This window comes from Taeniopygia guttata, chromosome Z, assembly GCF_048771995.1.
Source record: "Taeniopygia guttata chromosome Z, bTaeGut7.mat, whole genome shotgun sequence".
Classification (NCBI taxonomy): Eukaryota; Metazoa; Chordata; class Aves; order Passeriformes; family Estrildidae; genus Taeniopygia; species Taeniopygia guttata.
In genome coordinates this window covers 33,653,039-33,669,803 of record NC_133063.1, presented here as the reverse complement: position 1 = coordinate 33,669,803, position 16,765 = coordinate 33,653,039, and the positions used below count along the sequence as shown (strand labels likewise).

The 16,765-nt window shown below is 41.7% G+C and overlaps 1 protein-coding gene across 6 annotated transcripts in view; it reads left to right on the top strand.

Moving 5' to 3' along the window:
• Positions 1-16,765, top strand: part of SVEP1 (sushi, von Willebrand factor type A, EGF and pentraxin domain containing 1) — a 118,520-nt gene that overhangs the window by 84,211 nt on the left and 17,544 nt on the right. For all 6 annotated transcript variants that reach the window (XM_072921665.1, XM_072921666.1, XM_030257747.4 and 3 more), the window contains 9 exons: positions 510-686; positions 1,445-1,529; positions 1,844-2,035; positions 4,325-4,492; positions 6,413-7,085; positions 9,185-11,964; positions 13,138-13,363; positions 14,432-14,587; positions 16,427-16,490. In XM_072921665.1, coding sequence (XP_072777766.1) covers positions 510-686; positions 1,445-1,529; positions 1,844-2,035; positions 4,325-4,492; positions 6,413-7,085; positions 9,185-11,964; positions 13,138-13,363; positions 14,432-14,587; positions 16,427-16,490 — 4,521 coding nt within the window. The remainder of the gene's footprint in view (positions 1-509; positions 687-1,444; positions 1,530-1,843; positions 2,036-4,324; positions 4,493-6,412; positions 7,086-9,184; positions 11,965-13,137; positions 13,364-14,431; positions 14,588-16,426; positions 16,491-16,765) is intronic.

Sequence of the window (16,765 nt, the reverse complement as noted above, 5' to 3'; positions counted from 1 at the left end):
AGCACAAGACCTGGGAGGGCCACAGTGTTTCACTTCGCAGAGCAGAGCTGTGCAGCAAAGAAATATTTTAACACAGGCTTCTGAGTAGAGCTAGAGCTGCCTGTAGAAATACTAAACAAGGTAACTTTGGATGAAGATAACTAGACAGTGACGTAGGTTGGCATAAAAGATAGCTGGGCAGTTTTCATGTTCAGGGATGGACATGCTGGAATGGGCTTTCCCTCACAAAGGGAGAAATTGACTGTAAGATGTGTTTGCTTCTGACAAGGAATGTAAACCCAGTTACAGAGGGCTCTTCCATGTCAAGATTAGCTAACTTGCATGAATCTTCAGTGTCTGTCACTTACACATAAAACAGAAAAGACTGTAAACTACTTATGTAAATTACTTTAGTGTTTTCCATGTGCTTTGCCTTCCTGCTTTCAGCAAATTCCCAAGGATCTCCTGTAATTTGTTCATAAAACCTGACACAAAAATATATTATTCATAGTTTCCCTCTTCCTCCTCAGAACCCGTGAAATGCTATAATCCAGGAAACCCAGAGCATGGCCATTTACACGGGGATACTTATAGTGTTGGCAGTCAAGTAACATTTTCCTGCCAAGAGGGGTTCCAGCTGACAGGAGCAACAAAACTTACTTGCATGGAGTCTGGAGAGTGGAGCCACCCAACACCCTATTGTAAAGGTAATACCTAGGGGTAATGCATGCTGAAATGTGACTAACATTAGACAGATGGAAGGGGCAAAGTAATAGTGAAGAGGCTTTAGAGACCATGGCAGCTTATGAAACCCTGTCCTAGCAGATCTGGATATCAGTGTTGAAGTCTTTGTTTTCTTAAGACATAAGCACGGTTGTCATGTTTGTAGTGGTTCTCTCTTACGCAGATTCTCCAGTGCGTCAGAGGTATAGACTCTGTCTAATGCAAGCATTAGAAGTGTTCTTCTAATTCTTTTCACCCAGCCTTCCATTTTCAAGCAATTAATCACTTAATGACCACTAACTGTCTCAGTGGATAAAAAGCAACCAGAAAGGACAGGCCGATGCATGTACATAGTCATGATATAATAGCAGAAACTGCTTCTTTAGAAAACCGGAACAAATGAGATGAAGTAACAGGTAAAGTGAAGAGTTGACAAAGACTTTATAAGCAAAAAAAGTATTATTTTGTCCATAGAGAGAGGTAGATATGGAGTACTCTTGATAGCCAAGCATGTGGTTTGTAGAGCAGTTATAACTACATACTTCCAATTAGTTCAGTTTCTCAGTAAGATGAATTCCGATAAAGAGTCTTAAATGTCATTTACAGATTAGTCAAGAACTCATTGTTACCTAGGGCTTTATACTTCTTCAAATATTTTCAAAGAAAACAAAGCAAATCCTAATTTTCTGTTCATTTTTGTTTGTGTTATATCAACCTCTCTTGTATTTCTGTCTTTTTAAAGCTATATCCTGTGGTGCTCCAGTTATTCCAGAGAACAGTGCCATTTTTGGCTCAAATTTTACATACCATAATAAGGTGGTGTACAGGTAGGAATTCAGTATGTTTGAAGTGCTGTATTAATAACTGATTGACAATCTGGCAGCAAATAAGAGTATGGCTGAATTGAGAGATTGGTTGAAATGAAGGAGAGGAGCAAGATGGGATTAAAATAATCTAAAGACATTTGGTTATAGAGTGGCTGTTCATTAGCAGAGCTATATGTTTATTCCAGTATTACTTCTCTGTTCCCTGAAAAGAAAGATGGTTTATGCAGGTGTGGATGATGAGAAAAAAGAGATGGCTGATTATGTTGTATGTGAAAGGCTCTGTGTTTGATAGCACTTCTTTTCTTCTAATGCAGATGCAATGATGGGTACAACTTGGTGGGTGAAAAGGAAATTCTGTGCCTTGCTAGTGGCGTTTGGAATCATGCTCCCCCCTCCTGTGAAATGGTGATGTGCCCTCCCCCACAGGACATCAGCAATGGAAAATACATATTCAGTGGCACAACCTACCTCTCCTCTGTATCATACACCTGTGACAATGGATACAGGTAAATGCACAAACATGCCTGAGCCAAATGCAGGTGGTATGCTTGTTAGAAGGTCTGACTTACATCTGCGAGAGAAAAAGCTGAGATCATTGCTCAGAATGATAAAATACTAAAACAGAATTGGAAAAGACTTCTTTATACCTTGAGGGTACTTTCTGGATTTTATCCTGAACTGGAGCAGTTCAAAGTGACTCAGGATTTTCTATATACATATGTAATGCTTTCATTTTACCACCAAACTCATAAAAATATTTTGAATATTTGAAAAATAGTTTTCATTATTTCTAAAAGTTCTCATGCCTTTACAACTGTAGTTCATACTATTTTTGCTATTAGTTCCTTTTGTGAAGGAACTTTCTGGAAGTTACTAGTTTACTCCTTGAACCCTTTGTACTAGTAATTTATTCTAAAGTTTTGTTCTGTTTTTCATTTGTAAGCAATTATACTGCAAACACGTCTTTAACATGCTGTGTGGTGTTGAATTTTAGTTAAATGGCATGCTCTGTCTCACCCCTTGAAACGGTATACTTTATTCCAAGCCTGTAATCCTCCCCTGAAGTATCCTGTGTCTGTAATCCCATTGGCCCAAATTTTATCCCACGCCCACTTGGAATCTCCCTGTTAAGTGTGCTGGTGGGATGAGGCGCTCTCTCTTATCCGGCTCTCTTGGCCAGGGCTTTCCTGGCCCCTCCCTCCCCCTTCCCTCCCTCAGACACCATGCTGCTTCCCGGGGCTGGGACCCCCAATAAACCCTCATCTAACGAGCACCCTCATGAGCCGTGTGGAGTCTCCTTGCCTGCCCTCTGCTACCAGCGAACTCAGAGCTTGGGGGTCCCCCCAAACACACCTCAATAATGCTGCAACTAAAAATTAACACATCAATGCTATATCCAAGGATGTGGCTTTACATGCAGGTCTCTGCCTCCCCTGATATCTGCATGCACCTCTAGCAGATATATTCTGACACAAGCAGTCCCGCATGGACCTGTTTTGGGATGATTATTTTCTACATTTTCCTGCTGCAATCATTTCCTTGTCCAGATGCAGGCAGGTAGGTAAGGTGTGTTCATTTGGCGAAAGTTTTAATTGCATTAGTACAAATAGATAAGTCAGCTGCAGCTCAGTGTAGTGTTAAGTCATAGATTCACATTGTGAGTTTATCTGCACCCCACCAAACTAGGCAGTACAATGAGTTTTTTGACTGTGGACTTTGGACATATAGGCAGCAAATACCATGTCAGTTTTGATTCTTTGTCTTTACCTGTCTACCATAGATTGGTGAGAGAGATCCTCTCTCCTGTGGTTACCACTCCAGAGGAAGCCCTCTCAAACAGTGTCCATCTTATATATTATTTCTGGATCCAATCTCTTCCTTCAAGCACCTTTTAGGTGCTTTTAAATATATTGCCACAGGTAGGCAAAGCCCTACTTCACTGAAAAGGGTCTGTGTCAAATTTTTAAAAGCATTACAGATCAGTGTTCTTTTCCATTAACTTATTTCAGCCAGCTAAACATGGGGGTCTAACACCATTTGACGCCAAATTGTACAGAATGAGGCACTCCCATGTAGGGGTTTCAGATATTATGTGGGCCCTACAGGGAACACACAGACAGCTGACATAGCAGCTGGAGACAAGAGTTTTCACCCAGGACATCTCAGGGAGGTGTTTCACACTCTGTTCAGACATCTGAGTCACACCATCTGAATCAATCCTGTTTCCTTAGATAAGGAAATCAAAAAATACCTCAATTTCAAATACATGTGGCCATTCACTCATTCATTCCTTCTTTTACTTCCTGAAGGAAATGAATGCTTTTTTGTGAACAAACTTGAAATGGAGCATTTCCTTCAGTGTCCTGGGTGAAAATAGTGTTTTAAGTCCTCGAGTGAATCAGGTCTCAGGCAGAGGCCTAGTTGCAAGTCTCAAGACTGGCATGTTGTTGATGGCATACAAATAAATTTTTTTGGTTAAACAAATATTTATTTCTTTTGTGCTCAAAGATGGGCAAAGCTACAGCAGAAATTGTGTGTATCTGCACAGAGCATTGAAGCTCCACAAGAAAACCACCAGCTTGCTCTTCACGGTGATGTGAAGACCAGCTTTTTTTAATAGCATCACAGTATTTTTCCATAAGCAAAGCCCCTTTTCCATGAGATTCTGGCCCCTACTGAAGTCAGTGATAAAGACTCCATAGTCTCACTGGGGCCAGAAAGCAAAGCAGCTCTTCCTCTCTCTGTCCCTCACCCGGAATGAAATGGCAGCCTTAATAATGATCTTTCTGTCTCAGCCTTCAGGGACCTTCTGTACTTGTCTGTGCATCTTCAGGGAACTGGAACAGCACACCACCAGTGTGTGAAATTGTGTCTTGTGGACACCCTCCTGCCATCAAAGACGCAGTCATCAAAGGCGATAACTTTACTTTTGGAAACACGGTCTCTTACATGTGTAAGGAAGGGTATGTAGATTAGAGCTACTGGATTAATATTCAGGTTGAGTAAAACTGGTGCACTGTTTCACAAGTCCTTTATTACTGCACACTAATTAATTTTTACTACTTCTGCCTTAACTTTTTGGAAGTTGAATGGAATGGAGATTTTTTTGTGGGTGTTCAGGTTAGTATGAGACACAGACATTTCTTAAAGTAGTTTTAAGGGAACTGAATACACTCAGGAAGAGAAGAATAGAGAGGAATCAGGGGGAATGGTAGCACAATTCAATAGGAAACCCTTTTCTTTGGAGTTACTACAGAACCAGTACTTCTGTATTAAATTCAAGGCTCTGATCATAGCAAATTCTTTATGTCTCATCAGGGTGTAAGAATGTTTTTGATGCAGTTTAACAACTGTCTGTTGTGGTGTTCTAAATTCTATTTCTTTAAAATTAAGACTCTTTGTCTATTGAAAGTATTATTTTAAATTTATTTTTTTCTACTCTATGTAGAGAACTCTTCATTAAAGAGGAGGCTCAGTTTTGATGACATCAAGTATGAAAGTATAATGCTGGACTCTGATCCTGCAAGAACCTTTGCACATGATAATCTTTACAGTCTGTAAGCAGTTCCATAAAATTTCTTGGAACTGTTCTGTCTAAAAGGCAGAGCAGGTAAGCAAAGCTTTTGCCAGTTTAGGTCCAAAGTGACTGGAGGATTTCCTGCTTTTTCTTGGTGTAAAAAGGTAAATTGACATGCCAGCATTTTTCTTATAAATTGGTTTTGCAATGTTATTTGAAACATAACTGAAGTAAAGTATCCTTATTTTGTTTACTAGACTGTATTATTATTATAAAAGCTGCTTCTCTTCCCTGTGAAAGCATTTTAAATGGGATAGGATAGCAGCATTTAAAGACTACCACAGCTGTCTGCCTGTGACAGTGGATCATTTTAAACACTGGCACATAATAGGTTCTTTTTCTGGCATCAAGTCATGAGGCCTTGAAAACAAATCCTGGAAACAAGACAAAACAGTTTTACAGATATTGCTTCAAAATCTGAACAGCCTGCAGTTGGAAAGTCAATGGGGACATTGCAGTAGTTATTGTTTCTTTGCTTTTTGTGAGATTACACCATTATACCACAGAGAAAAAAAAAATGAAGAAAACAGTCAAAGGTACTGTGAGTACACTACTGCCTGTTGCATATTTAAGCAACAGGGGTTTAAGTGAGATGATGAGCCGCACAGATTAATGCCTGTCCGCATCCCAGAGACAGACTGGAGAACTACAGCTACACTAACAGTATTAATGCAGTAGAATTTTATTATAAATAATTTAATTGCCTTTTTTTTTCCAGTTAGCATTAATTTTTTATCAACTTTCTAGTATTTTTAACAGTGTGTTTTTAGGAATAAGGTATTTTAAGATTGCTATACGCATTATTGGTAAGAGCATCTCTGGATAACTCACTAAGAGGTTTCACTTTTCTTGCAAGTGTGAAAATAGATTGATAGGGCTAATACAGCAACCCAAAAGGCCTTTCTAGGCTTTTCATCTCTTTTTCTTCCAATCAGTTTTGCTAAACAGAAATAGTTTCTCAGTGGGATCATTTCCTTAAGGATTGCATGGACAATCACTGCACAATACTAGGTTTATTGTAGTGGTTTGAGCCAAAATGGAAGTTCAGAAATGGTCATTGCGATAGACAGATGAGAGAGGCAATATGCACAAGGTGTGCTAGGATATATCCACCTTTGTGATACCTCATCCATGGACATGGAGGCTTTAGGATTTACCTTTTGAAGTTGATCATAGCTTTTCTAAAGGATCCTGGTTTTCTGGGGTCCTAGCAAACAAGCTCATACTGAAAGGGCTTCAGGAAACCTTAGGTAGGGTTTGACAGTGCTTGTATTTTTGACTTCCTGTGTGGTTTCCTTATCCACAGTTACACATTAGTTGGCCCTGAAACCACAGAGTGCTTAGCCAGCGGCAAGTGGAATGTGAGCCACCAGCAGTGCCTGGCAGTATCCTGTGATGAACCACCCCATGTGGAAAATGCATCACCAGAGATTGGCCACCGCCTCTTTGGTGATATAGCTTATTACTTCTGCTTGGATGGTTACAGCCTGGCTGATAACTCTCAGCTGCTTTGCAATGCAGAAGGGAAGTGGGTGCCTCCAGAGGGCAGGGACATGCCCCACTGCATAGCTGATTTCTGTGAAAAGCCATCCACTGTCTCCTACAGCATCCTGGAGTCCATTAGTAAAGCCAAGTTCTCAGCTGGCTCCATTGTGAGTTTCAAGTGCATGGAAGGCTTTGTTCTGAACTCGTCGGCCAAGATTGAATGCCTCCGAGGGGGCCAGTGGAATCCTTCTCCTCTGAGCATCCAGTGCATCCCTGTTCGCTGCGGAGAGCCTCCCCACATTAGTAATGGCTATGCCAGTGGGTCCAACTACAGCTTTGGAGCGGTGGTGGCTTACAGCTGCAACAAGGGGTTCTACATCAAGGGAGAGAAGAAGAGGACCTGTGACGCCACTGGCAACTGGAGTGGCAGCTTGCCCACATGCCACCCAGTGTCCTGTGGAGAACCACCGCAGCTTGAGAATGGCTTTATTAAGGTATAGAATGAGTTTTCTCATCTGCCTGGTACCATGGCAAACTGAATATATCTTCACAGCTGTTGTTGTTGGGGTTTTCTTTCTTCTGTTTTGCTCTTCTGTCAAAACTGAGGAAGTGTATGATTGGATAGAAAAAGGAAAGGGAAAAGCGGGTGGATTTGCAGCAGAATCATATCGGAAAAGCATGAATACTTCATGGGATTTCCTATCATAAAGTGGGTTATCAGTTAGGAGACTCCAGATGCCATATTCAACTGATTTCTTAATATCTTGTTCTTCATTTGTTTGGTTCTTGGTTCTTGGGTAGCTTTCAAGTGCACTCTTGTATTTGAAGTACTGATGCCAGTTCACAAGCCTTGCTCTCTTCACTGCTATGAAAAAAAAATCTGATATGCAATAGATAAATCACCTTGGGATAATTTTCTTCTTTTGATGCAAGCACATTTCTTTACTGAAGTCAGAACTTCCCTTTCCTTATCAAATTAAATTGCAACAATGTGTTTTGCTTTGGTGCACAAGGATAATATTATGGTAAGGAAGATCAAAACCACTATTATAAAGATTTAATATTGAATTTTTGAAGCATTTTTCTTCTGAGCATCCCTCTTCCTTCCTTAAATCCGGGGATTTAAGATAACCAGGATACCAGATACCAAAGAACCTGCATTTGCTAAATTTGGAGGGTGGGGGTTGACATTCCAGTTCCTACATGGGTTTCCAGCAGTACTAGCAACAATTTCTGTTCAGACTCCCACACAGATACATCTTCTAATTAATGCATATCACTCTGTTTTGTCTTTTTTAGGTAGACTCACTCCTTCATATATTCCTTGCAGTTAGAGAAAAATTTTAATACCTAAATGTCCTAGTTTAGGGCAAATTTGGGGAAAACCCTCTGGAAGGAGCCCACAGAAAACAAACCCCCACAGCCCCTCCCCACCCACCTGGTTCGGGAAAAAATTTTCTCTGAGAGAGAAGTGGAAAAGAACCTGTTTATTCAATGAACAAAGCACCCCCCAGCACCAAAAAGAAAATTTACAACACCAGATGACAACAAACTCTTTCACCACTCTGAAGAGATGAGCAAATCCAGAAAGTCTTTCCTGGGAGTGGTCGCCCGGGTCTGGACGCTGGGGATTGCACTCCAGCACTGGGGATGGCTGCTGCAGATCACAAAATGCAGGATCTCGGTGCTCCTCGGTGTTTCCCAGATCCCAGTCCAGAGCAGGTTGGATGGTATTCAGGAAGAGGAAAGGAAAAGAAACAGTCCAGGGAAATAATTGGACTGCTTAGCTAAACTAACTAGGAAGCAAAGGCAAAAGCAGAAGCAAGCAAAGCAAGCAAGCCAAGCAAGCAGGCAAAGCAAACAAGCCAAGCAAGCAAGCAAAGCAAAAGCAAGACAGCCAGCACTAGCCTTTTCTAGACAGCAGACCATGGGGCGAGGTGAACTGGCTGATAACAAGGCAAAACAAACCTTCACTTTCAGAGTCAGTTCTGAAAGCACAGAACATAATATCAAATGTAAACAGAACACAGGATTGGAGATACAAACACCATAATGTCACCCTAGGACACTCAATAAAGCCCAGACTGCAACTCTGAGGTGCTTCTCAGCTGCCTGCTCAAGGCCCTCCAGCTGCATATGTGGCATTTATAAATGTCTCTAGTAAGCAGTAGATTTGAGGGCTCCAACCTTAGATACACATAGAAGCTACAGAAAAATGACAATAGGCCATTTGATGTTAGCTTCCCCTGATCCATTTCTTTTCCATCTTCCATTCCACTCCACATCTATTTTGGTCTCATGGGTCAGGAAGGGAGAAAGCAGAAGAATTCTTTTCTAGCTTTTACCTTTTAAGCCTTGAATTTTCTGTTTTCTTTTGAAAGTGGCCTCAGATTTCCTGGAAGTAGAGTGCATTATTTGAGGAAAGATATTTTGTGCCAATTACTTGCCTTCATTCCTTCTGACACAGTCTTTACTGCTGTCAGGGATTCAACTAGAAGCTAGACCAGGAGAACACAAGAAATTAAATCAATCTCCTATTGCCCAGATCATGCATTTTCATTTCTGACATGTCTCTGTCTTAACTGTTTTCCAGGACACCTCTGGACACTTCTTTGAAAATCAGGCAAATTATCAGTGTGAATCTGGCTACCAGATGGTCGGGAGCCCAGTGTTTATCTGCCAAGCAAATCGACAATGGTACAGTGAATTGCCTCCTTACTGTGCTCCCCTCAGCTGTGGAAAACCACCATCCATCCAGCATGGCTACTCCAAGGGAGAAACTTTCGATATGGGCTCCAAAGTTGAGTTCTTCTGTGATGAAGGCTATGAGCTGATAGGAGATGTGTCATGGACCTGTCAAAAGTCTGGGAAATGGAGCAAAAAGCAAAGCCCCAAATGTGTGCCAACAAAATGTCCAGAGCCACCTCTGGCAGAAAATCAGCTGGTCTTGAGAGAAGTGTCTTACCAAGTCGGTGTTGTACAGTTCTCCTGCAAGGAGGGCTACATTTTGCATGGCTCCTCTATACTGAAATGCTTGCCTTCCCAGCAGTGGAATGATTCCTTTCCTTTCTGCAAGGTTGCACAGTGCTCTGCACCTCCTTATATCCCCTTTGGGGACCCCTTGACTTCATCCCTTCATTTTGGCAGCACTGTGAAATACGTCTGCGTGGATGGGTTTTTGCTGAAGGGTGAGTCCACCATCAGATGCCAGGCTGATGGCTCATGGAGCCTGCCTTTGCCAGAATGTATTCCCGTGGAGTGTCCTCAACCAGAAGAAATTCAGAATGGTATAGTTGATGTGCAGGGCCTCACCTTCCTTAGCACAGCCCTGTACACGTGTAAACCAGGTTTTGAACTGCTAGGGAACACAACTGTCCTCTGTGGAGAAGATGGACAGTGGCTTGGGGGAAAACCAGTTTGCAAACCTATTCAATGCCCAAGGCCTAAGAAGATTCTCAATGGCAAATACTCATTCACAAATTTCCATTACGGGCAGACAGTTAGGTATTTCTGTGACAGAGGTTTCCAGCTCCAAGGGGAGGAAACACTGAGATGCCTAGAAACAGGAGAGTGGAGTACAGAGGTTCCCTCTTGCAAGGCCATAAATTGTCAGCCCCCTCAACCCATTGAGAATGGCTTTGTGGAGGGTGCAGATTATAGCTATGGGGCCATGGTCATTTACAGCTGTCTGCCAGGCTTCCAGCTGTCAGGCCTTGCCATGCAGACCTGTGAAGAATTGGGGTGGTCTAGCTCTACACCAGCCTGCCTTCCGACAGACTGTGGCCTGCCTCCTCATATTGACTTTGGAGAGTACGTGCAGTTGAGACATGGGGAAAGGCGTTCTGACCAAGAGGGTGTTACAGAGAACCCCTCCCTTTCACATATGTTGCTGGCTGACAACATGAAGGACTTCAAAAGTTCCTTGAAGGAGGACAGTGCAATGCAGCTCACCACTTTCCTTTTTGGAACTATCATTTTATACACATGTTACTCTGGCTATGAGCTGCTGGGAAACCCTGTTCTAGCTTGCCAAGAAGATGGGGCTTGGAATGGCACTGCCCCTACCTGTGTTTCAATAGAGTGCACCTTGCCATCCCCTCCAGAGAATGGTTTTTTGCACGTCACAGAGAACAGGCTCGGCAGTGCAGTGAGGTACTTCTGCAGGCCAGGATTCACACTGGAAGGCTCTGACACACGGCTATGTTTGCCAAGTCGGCAGTGGAGTCACACTGCTCCTTACTGCAAAGCAATAACGTGCAATTCACCTACCCATCTTTTGAACGGGAAGATAAGAGGGGAAAACTACACATATGGGAGTGTTGTCTACTATGAGTGTGATCCTGGTTACCAGTTAAACGGCCCCACAGAGAGGAGATGCCAAGAGAGCCAGAAATGGGATGGCAGTGAACCAATCTGCATTCCTGTTTCCTGCAGCCCACCACCAGTTTTGGAGAATGGTCAGGTAACTGGAGAGGACTACACGTTCCAGAGACGTACAGAGTATAGCTGCAACGAAGGTTTCCTGTTAGATGGGGACAGGAGTAGAGTCTGCCTTGCAAATGGAAGTTGGAGTGGAATCACTCCAGTTTGCAGAGCTGTGACCTGCCCTGTGCTGCTGCCTCTTCCCAATGGGAGAACTACTGGCTCAGATTTCAGCTTTAATAAAGCAGTGCACTATCACTGCAATGATGGTTATACCCTGCAAGGAGCATCTACGCTTACTTGTCAGAGCGATGGTACCTGGGACTCAGAAGCACCACACTGTGAACCAGTCATTTGTGGACCCCCTGAAGACATCTCCCATGGCTTTCTGAATGGCTCAGCCTTTACTTTTGGGGAATTTGTCCACTATATATGCTTCCCTGGTTATGAGCTGCATGGCAATCCCTTAAGGCAATGCCTATCCAATGGCTCCTGGAGCGGAAGCCTTCCGTCTTGCCTACCCTGTCTGTGTCCTACACCCCAGATTCAAAATGGGGTCATTCTTGGTACAGATTTCAGCTGTGGGGTAAGTGTCCAGTTTCAGTGCCTGGAGGGCTTCAAACTGCTGGGACCTCCTGAAGTCACCTGTGAGGCAGCTGGCAAATGGAGTTCTGGGTTTCCTCGCTGTGGACAGATTTCCTGTGGTGCTCCACCCATCATCCCCAACACATTTATCAATGGGAGCAGCTCTGAAGATGAGAACACAATCATCTATACCTGCTTGACAGGTTTTGTCATGAAGGAGGGTCCAGAACTGACTTGTGTGGAAACAGGTGTGTGGAAGAAGCCATACCCAAGCTGTGAGCTCTTAAGCTGTGGCCCACCACCATCTATTCCAAATGCAGAGGTTTTTGGGAGCACCTACACCTATGGAAGTAAGGTCCAGTACAGGTAAGGATGATGCTGCTATTCTGTTTTCATTAAAAGTCTCTGAAGGAACGAAGATGGAAGGTTTATGTACCCTCAGTTAGTGCAAGTTTCTACATAGATTGACAAAGCTCACATTACCATGCACTTTATAAAATACTATTTGGACCACTCAGGAAAACTCCAGAAAGGCATTTCAGCCTGTTGGGCTGATGCCTCCACTGGCTTTAATTTCCCATTTCCATTTGCTTTCTTATTCTCCTCCTCTGAAGCACAGGTTTCAACATATAGGTTTTGTTAGCAGGTGACAGCAGCAGTCAGCAGGGTGTGCAGCTTCTCTCCCTTGTCTTGGCATTGCATTTATGGTTTCCTTCTGCTTCAGGTGTCTCTTGTAATACAAAAGACTTGATATCCCAATTATCCCATTTTTTGTACTGCAGCACTGTACTCTCAGGAGCACTGGAGCAAGTTACTTCTTTGTCAGATATGAGAAACTGAGGCTTTTTTGTTCATTTCGTGAAGTGTATACACTGCAGATCTCTTTCTCCAAGATGAAGAAAGTCAAAGGGGATTTTAATTTTTGATGGAAAAAGTAAATAATGGTATGGGACAGAACTGGGACAGAGATAGCGGGTGGGTGAATTGAACAGTATCAGTCATTCCCATGCATCTTTAACAAAGTGAAGGGAGTACTTTTGGTGCCCACTAGTAAACCCACTAGTGCAAGCCAGTTGAGTTGTTCTTGGTAAAGTACCGTTGAGTCACCTTTGAGTGTCTAAGCAAATGGTCTGTGATCAGGCTAAGGCTTGGTTTATTTTCTTGTGAGATCATCTTTAGCATTGCTTGGTGCTCTCACACTCTCTTTACCTCAGCAAAGGCCCTTCTAACAAAGAGATGGGCAGCATAGACTGCACTAAAACTTCCAGTACTCTCTGAGTACTAAAGCCACCAACTCATTTTCCATTGTGATGCTACAGCAGCATGAAACAACTGGAAACGAAGTCTAAAGCCTCCAGCTCTTACAACAGGATGCATTCAATCCAGACATACTTCTTACAGGCTTACCTTGAAATAATAGAAAAATCTCAAGATGTACTTATTAACAACTAATGCTGAAAAATTACTGTCCTAACTTTTTTAATTTTTGGGTCATTCCTAGCTGTGTCTCTGTGGTCAGGTCTTCATGCTGTGTTGCAGATGTCTGGAAGGGTACACAATGGCGACAGACGTGGATGTGTGCACTTGCCAGGAAGATGGACAATGGTCCCCTCAAAGTATTTCCTGTTGCCCCAGAAAGTGTCCCCTTCCAGGAAATATCACTAATGTAATCGCATTTGGGAACAACTTCACTGTCAACACAAGCATCACTCTGTCATGTGTAGAAGGCTACACTCTGGTGGGAGCAAACACATCTACATGCAAGGTATAGTTTTATTAGCATGATTTTATTCTGCTGGCCTTCTTGAATTCAGAAGTCCTTCTTATATCTTCCTTACCTTTTGGCCCTTAACTGCACACAACAAAAAAATTCAAAGCATGTTCTGCAAAATATAGTGTGTTTAGTTGTTTCCCAAGAACAATTATTTGTTTTCTACGTATAGACTTCCAGAACTAGAAATTTTTTTTTCTTTTTCCATCAAAAGCTGAGGCTGTCTTTTAGAAAAGCATTCATTTTATCACATGCAAGGCATTAAATCATGGGAGATTTTAAAAAATTATATCCAGGATTTCTAATGTATTTTGAGGATTGCATGCAGAGCTTACTTTCCAGAATAACAGGCAGCAGACATTTTAATCCATTGTACACTTGTAGAAACTTGAATCCTCTGTTAAAGAACAAATATCTTAATCAATTTTACTGGTAATCTCCTGTCACATTAGCTGTGGACAACTTCATCTTAAGTTTGTATATAGACTTTTAAAGTCACTAGATATGCTTGTATGAGAAAAACTGAGCATATATGGGTATGCAGAGTAAGTCTTTCTTATTAAATGTTTTCCCCTCATTTTGCTGTTTCAAATATCTGTAGAAGAAGTAGTAGTTGTCTTTGACAAGTGTTTCTTCAGGTATCAGACTTCCCTTACTGAGTCAGAGAAGGCTGCTAAAGCACTTAGTCATGGTCTTAGACATTCAACCAGGAGAGAAATACAAAACATGAAATCAGACAGATGTCGTTTTTGTTCTTCTGATGTGTTCCCTGAGTGATTAGGTGACCTTGCACCAGTGAACTTGCTTTTCTAAGCTTTTTTTTCCCATTTTATTTTTTGTTCCTTCTGTCTTTTAAATCTCAAGCTAAGTGTTCCTGCCAAAGATAACTCCAGTCTATGTTAACCTCTTAAAAATATTACTTTATAAAGGATTGAACTGATAATATTATATCTGTACACCCATAGCAACTGGATGCTCCTACTATGATTTTTATTTTTCAATTAGATATAATCGCACATATAAAGCAGTGCTCTTACATATCTAATTACATTTCTTTTTCAGGAAAATGGTGTTTGGGTGCCACCATTTTCTGATGACATCTGCAGTCCTGTGTCCTGTGGAACTCCAGAGTCTCCAGAGCATGGATTTGTGGTTGGCACTAAATACAATTACAAAGATGTGTCTCTTTATAAATGTGACTCTGGCTATGAATTGCAAGTAAGCAAGCTCAATTCTCCAACACTCTAAGCTTTGAGTTCTCATTTTCAGTTCCTGAGTGGTTGCTGTGGACTGCCTCATTTTAATGCCATAGAAGCTGAGTGTCTGCTGGTTTTGTTATTGTCTGTAGAGAGTTCATGGTATGTTTGGGGCAACCTTTGAATGGCTTAAGTTGAAGCACATATAAAAATCCTGTTCAGAGGTATATGTCCAGCAGGTATGTTGCAGTATTTCAGTTTTCTTAACTGAAGTCCTCTGCAAATACAGCATTACACATGCTTGTGACTGTAAGTCACAGAAGAGTTAATTTCTCAGGTTCTTTAGCCAGAGTTAGATTGCAGTGGGTTTTTTTTGTTTTGTTTTTGTTTTGTTTTGTTTTTTGTTTTGTATGTCCCAATCATTATGTCTGCATGCCAAGAGATGTGCCTTCCAGATTTAAAGTTCCTCATAAACTCCACTGCCCTCAGTTCTATGACATTGCTAGATGGTATTAAAGTGATAGATCAAAGGTATTCAGTTTTGTTCAATGGCAGCTTTATTCCCTGATGGAGGAAGAATCAAAGTTCTTTCCTGTCCATTGTTTTTATTACAGCTTTTATCCCCACCTGAGCTCTGAAACAGCACTGCTTTCCCAGTATCAGGATTCAGGCTAGCAAGTTCAAAGCTGCATCAGGGGTGTTTTCAAAAGGTGCAGTGAATTCAGAAACGACAGTAGTTTGCTGAGGCACAGCATGATCTCCACTATCCCCAGGTGATGAATGAGATATGAGGTGGTGAGATGGCTCCAGAACAGAGGCTGGCTCTTAATGCTGGTTCTGTGAGGGCCAAGCAGACTGCAGGATTGCACTTCCTTTGTACTGTTGTAACACCAGTAACTAATTAAGAACTTCATGCATGTAAAATCACCCGGTCAGAAGTTAATCCAGTCAATCAAGTTAAAATAAGAGTTTGGAGAATGCCTAGGTGACAATGACTTTAGTTTTCATTATGTTGTCAAATATGCAGTATCACTGGGGATGAAAAGATAGAGTTGCTGATAGACAAAAAGATAGAGTTGCTGTTTCAAATAATTCTGGGAAGCAATAAACCAGTGTCATTACACAGTAATAAGCTCTTCTAAGCTTCGTAATCCAGTTTCGCCACCTAGTGTCAAGTTGTGTCCCCGCTGTACAAGTCCTGCTTTTTTCCTTTGGGAAGCAAAGTCCATTGGGTGTGATGCTGTACAACATGTCAAATAGCTGCTCTTTATCGATAGGTCTGCTTTGTAATAAAAGTACATTACAGCAAGGGACATAATTAAATATTGTTCTCCATGTCTCGGAATAAAATAATAGTTAAATCCTGGGGTATTAGGCTCTCCATAAAACTTGTATGTAAGAAAGAAATAATGTAATTTATAGGCAAATATAAAGAATGAGTGTTTGGGATGTGGTTAAATCAGCATATCATGTTTATCAAACACAAGCTTGTACAGTTGTTGAAAAAATTGCTAGTTGAATTTCCTGTAAGTGAGTCCTGAAAGGAGAAAATTTGTCATCATAACACATACCTAGGAACAAGGATACGACTGACAAAAAAGATGATACTCCAGAGATACAAGGACAAAAGAACTAACAAAATGGCCCCACAAACTTTTGGTTTATAAAGAACACCCATCATTTTTCAGTAAGCTCTGCTATAAACTCTACTAGTAGACTTGGGCTGTAGCACTTCATTTTCTCTTTACATGGGTGACGCATGGAGAAAAAGCTTCCTCACATTGCTGGATATTAAATATGGTGGGAGCAAAGAGTTAACTGATGCAAAGTTGTTCTTTGATCATTTTCTATTGTTTCACAGGGTGATGCAGAACGGACTTGCCAAGAAGACAAGCTTTGGAGTGGCACAGTGCCAGTATGCAGAAGTATGTTCTACCTGAATCTATCCCTTTATGTTGGTCAAGGGTGATAACACACAACAGAAATCACTAATGCTCATTTTGCTTTATAACCCATATTGTCTGCATTTACCTAAACATTTCGGTAAGTACCACTGGTAACAACCAGAAAGGACAGAATTGCTGGTGTGTGCAGGTAGCAGTGTGAAGAAAATCTCTACACCTTTCTGCCTTGCTTCTCTGCAGAGAGCTTCCAGGTTTAAATAGTTCTGACACTTGAGGTCATGGGTTCTGCGGTTACT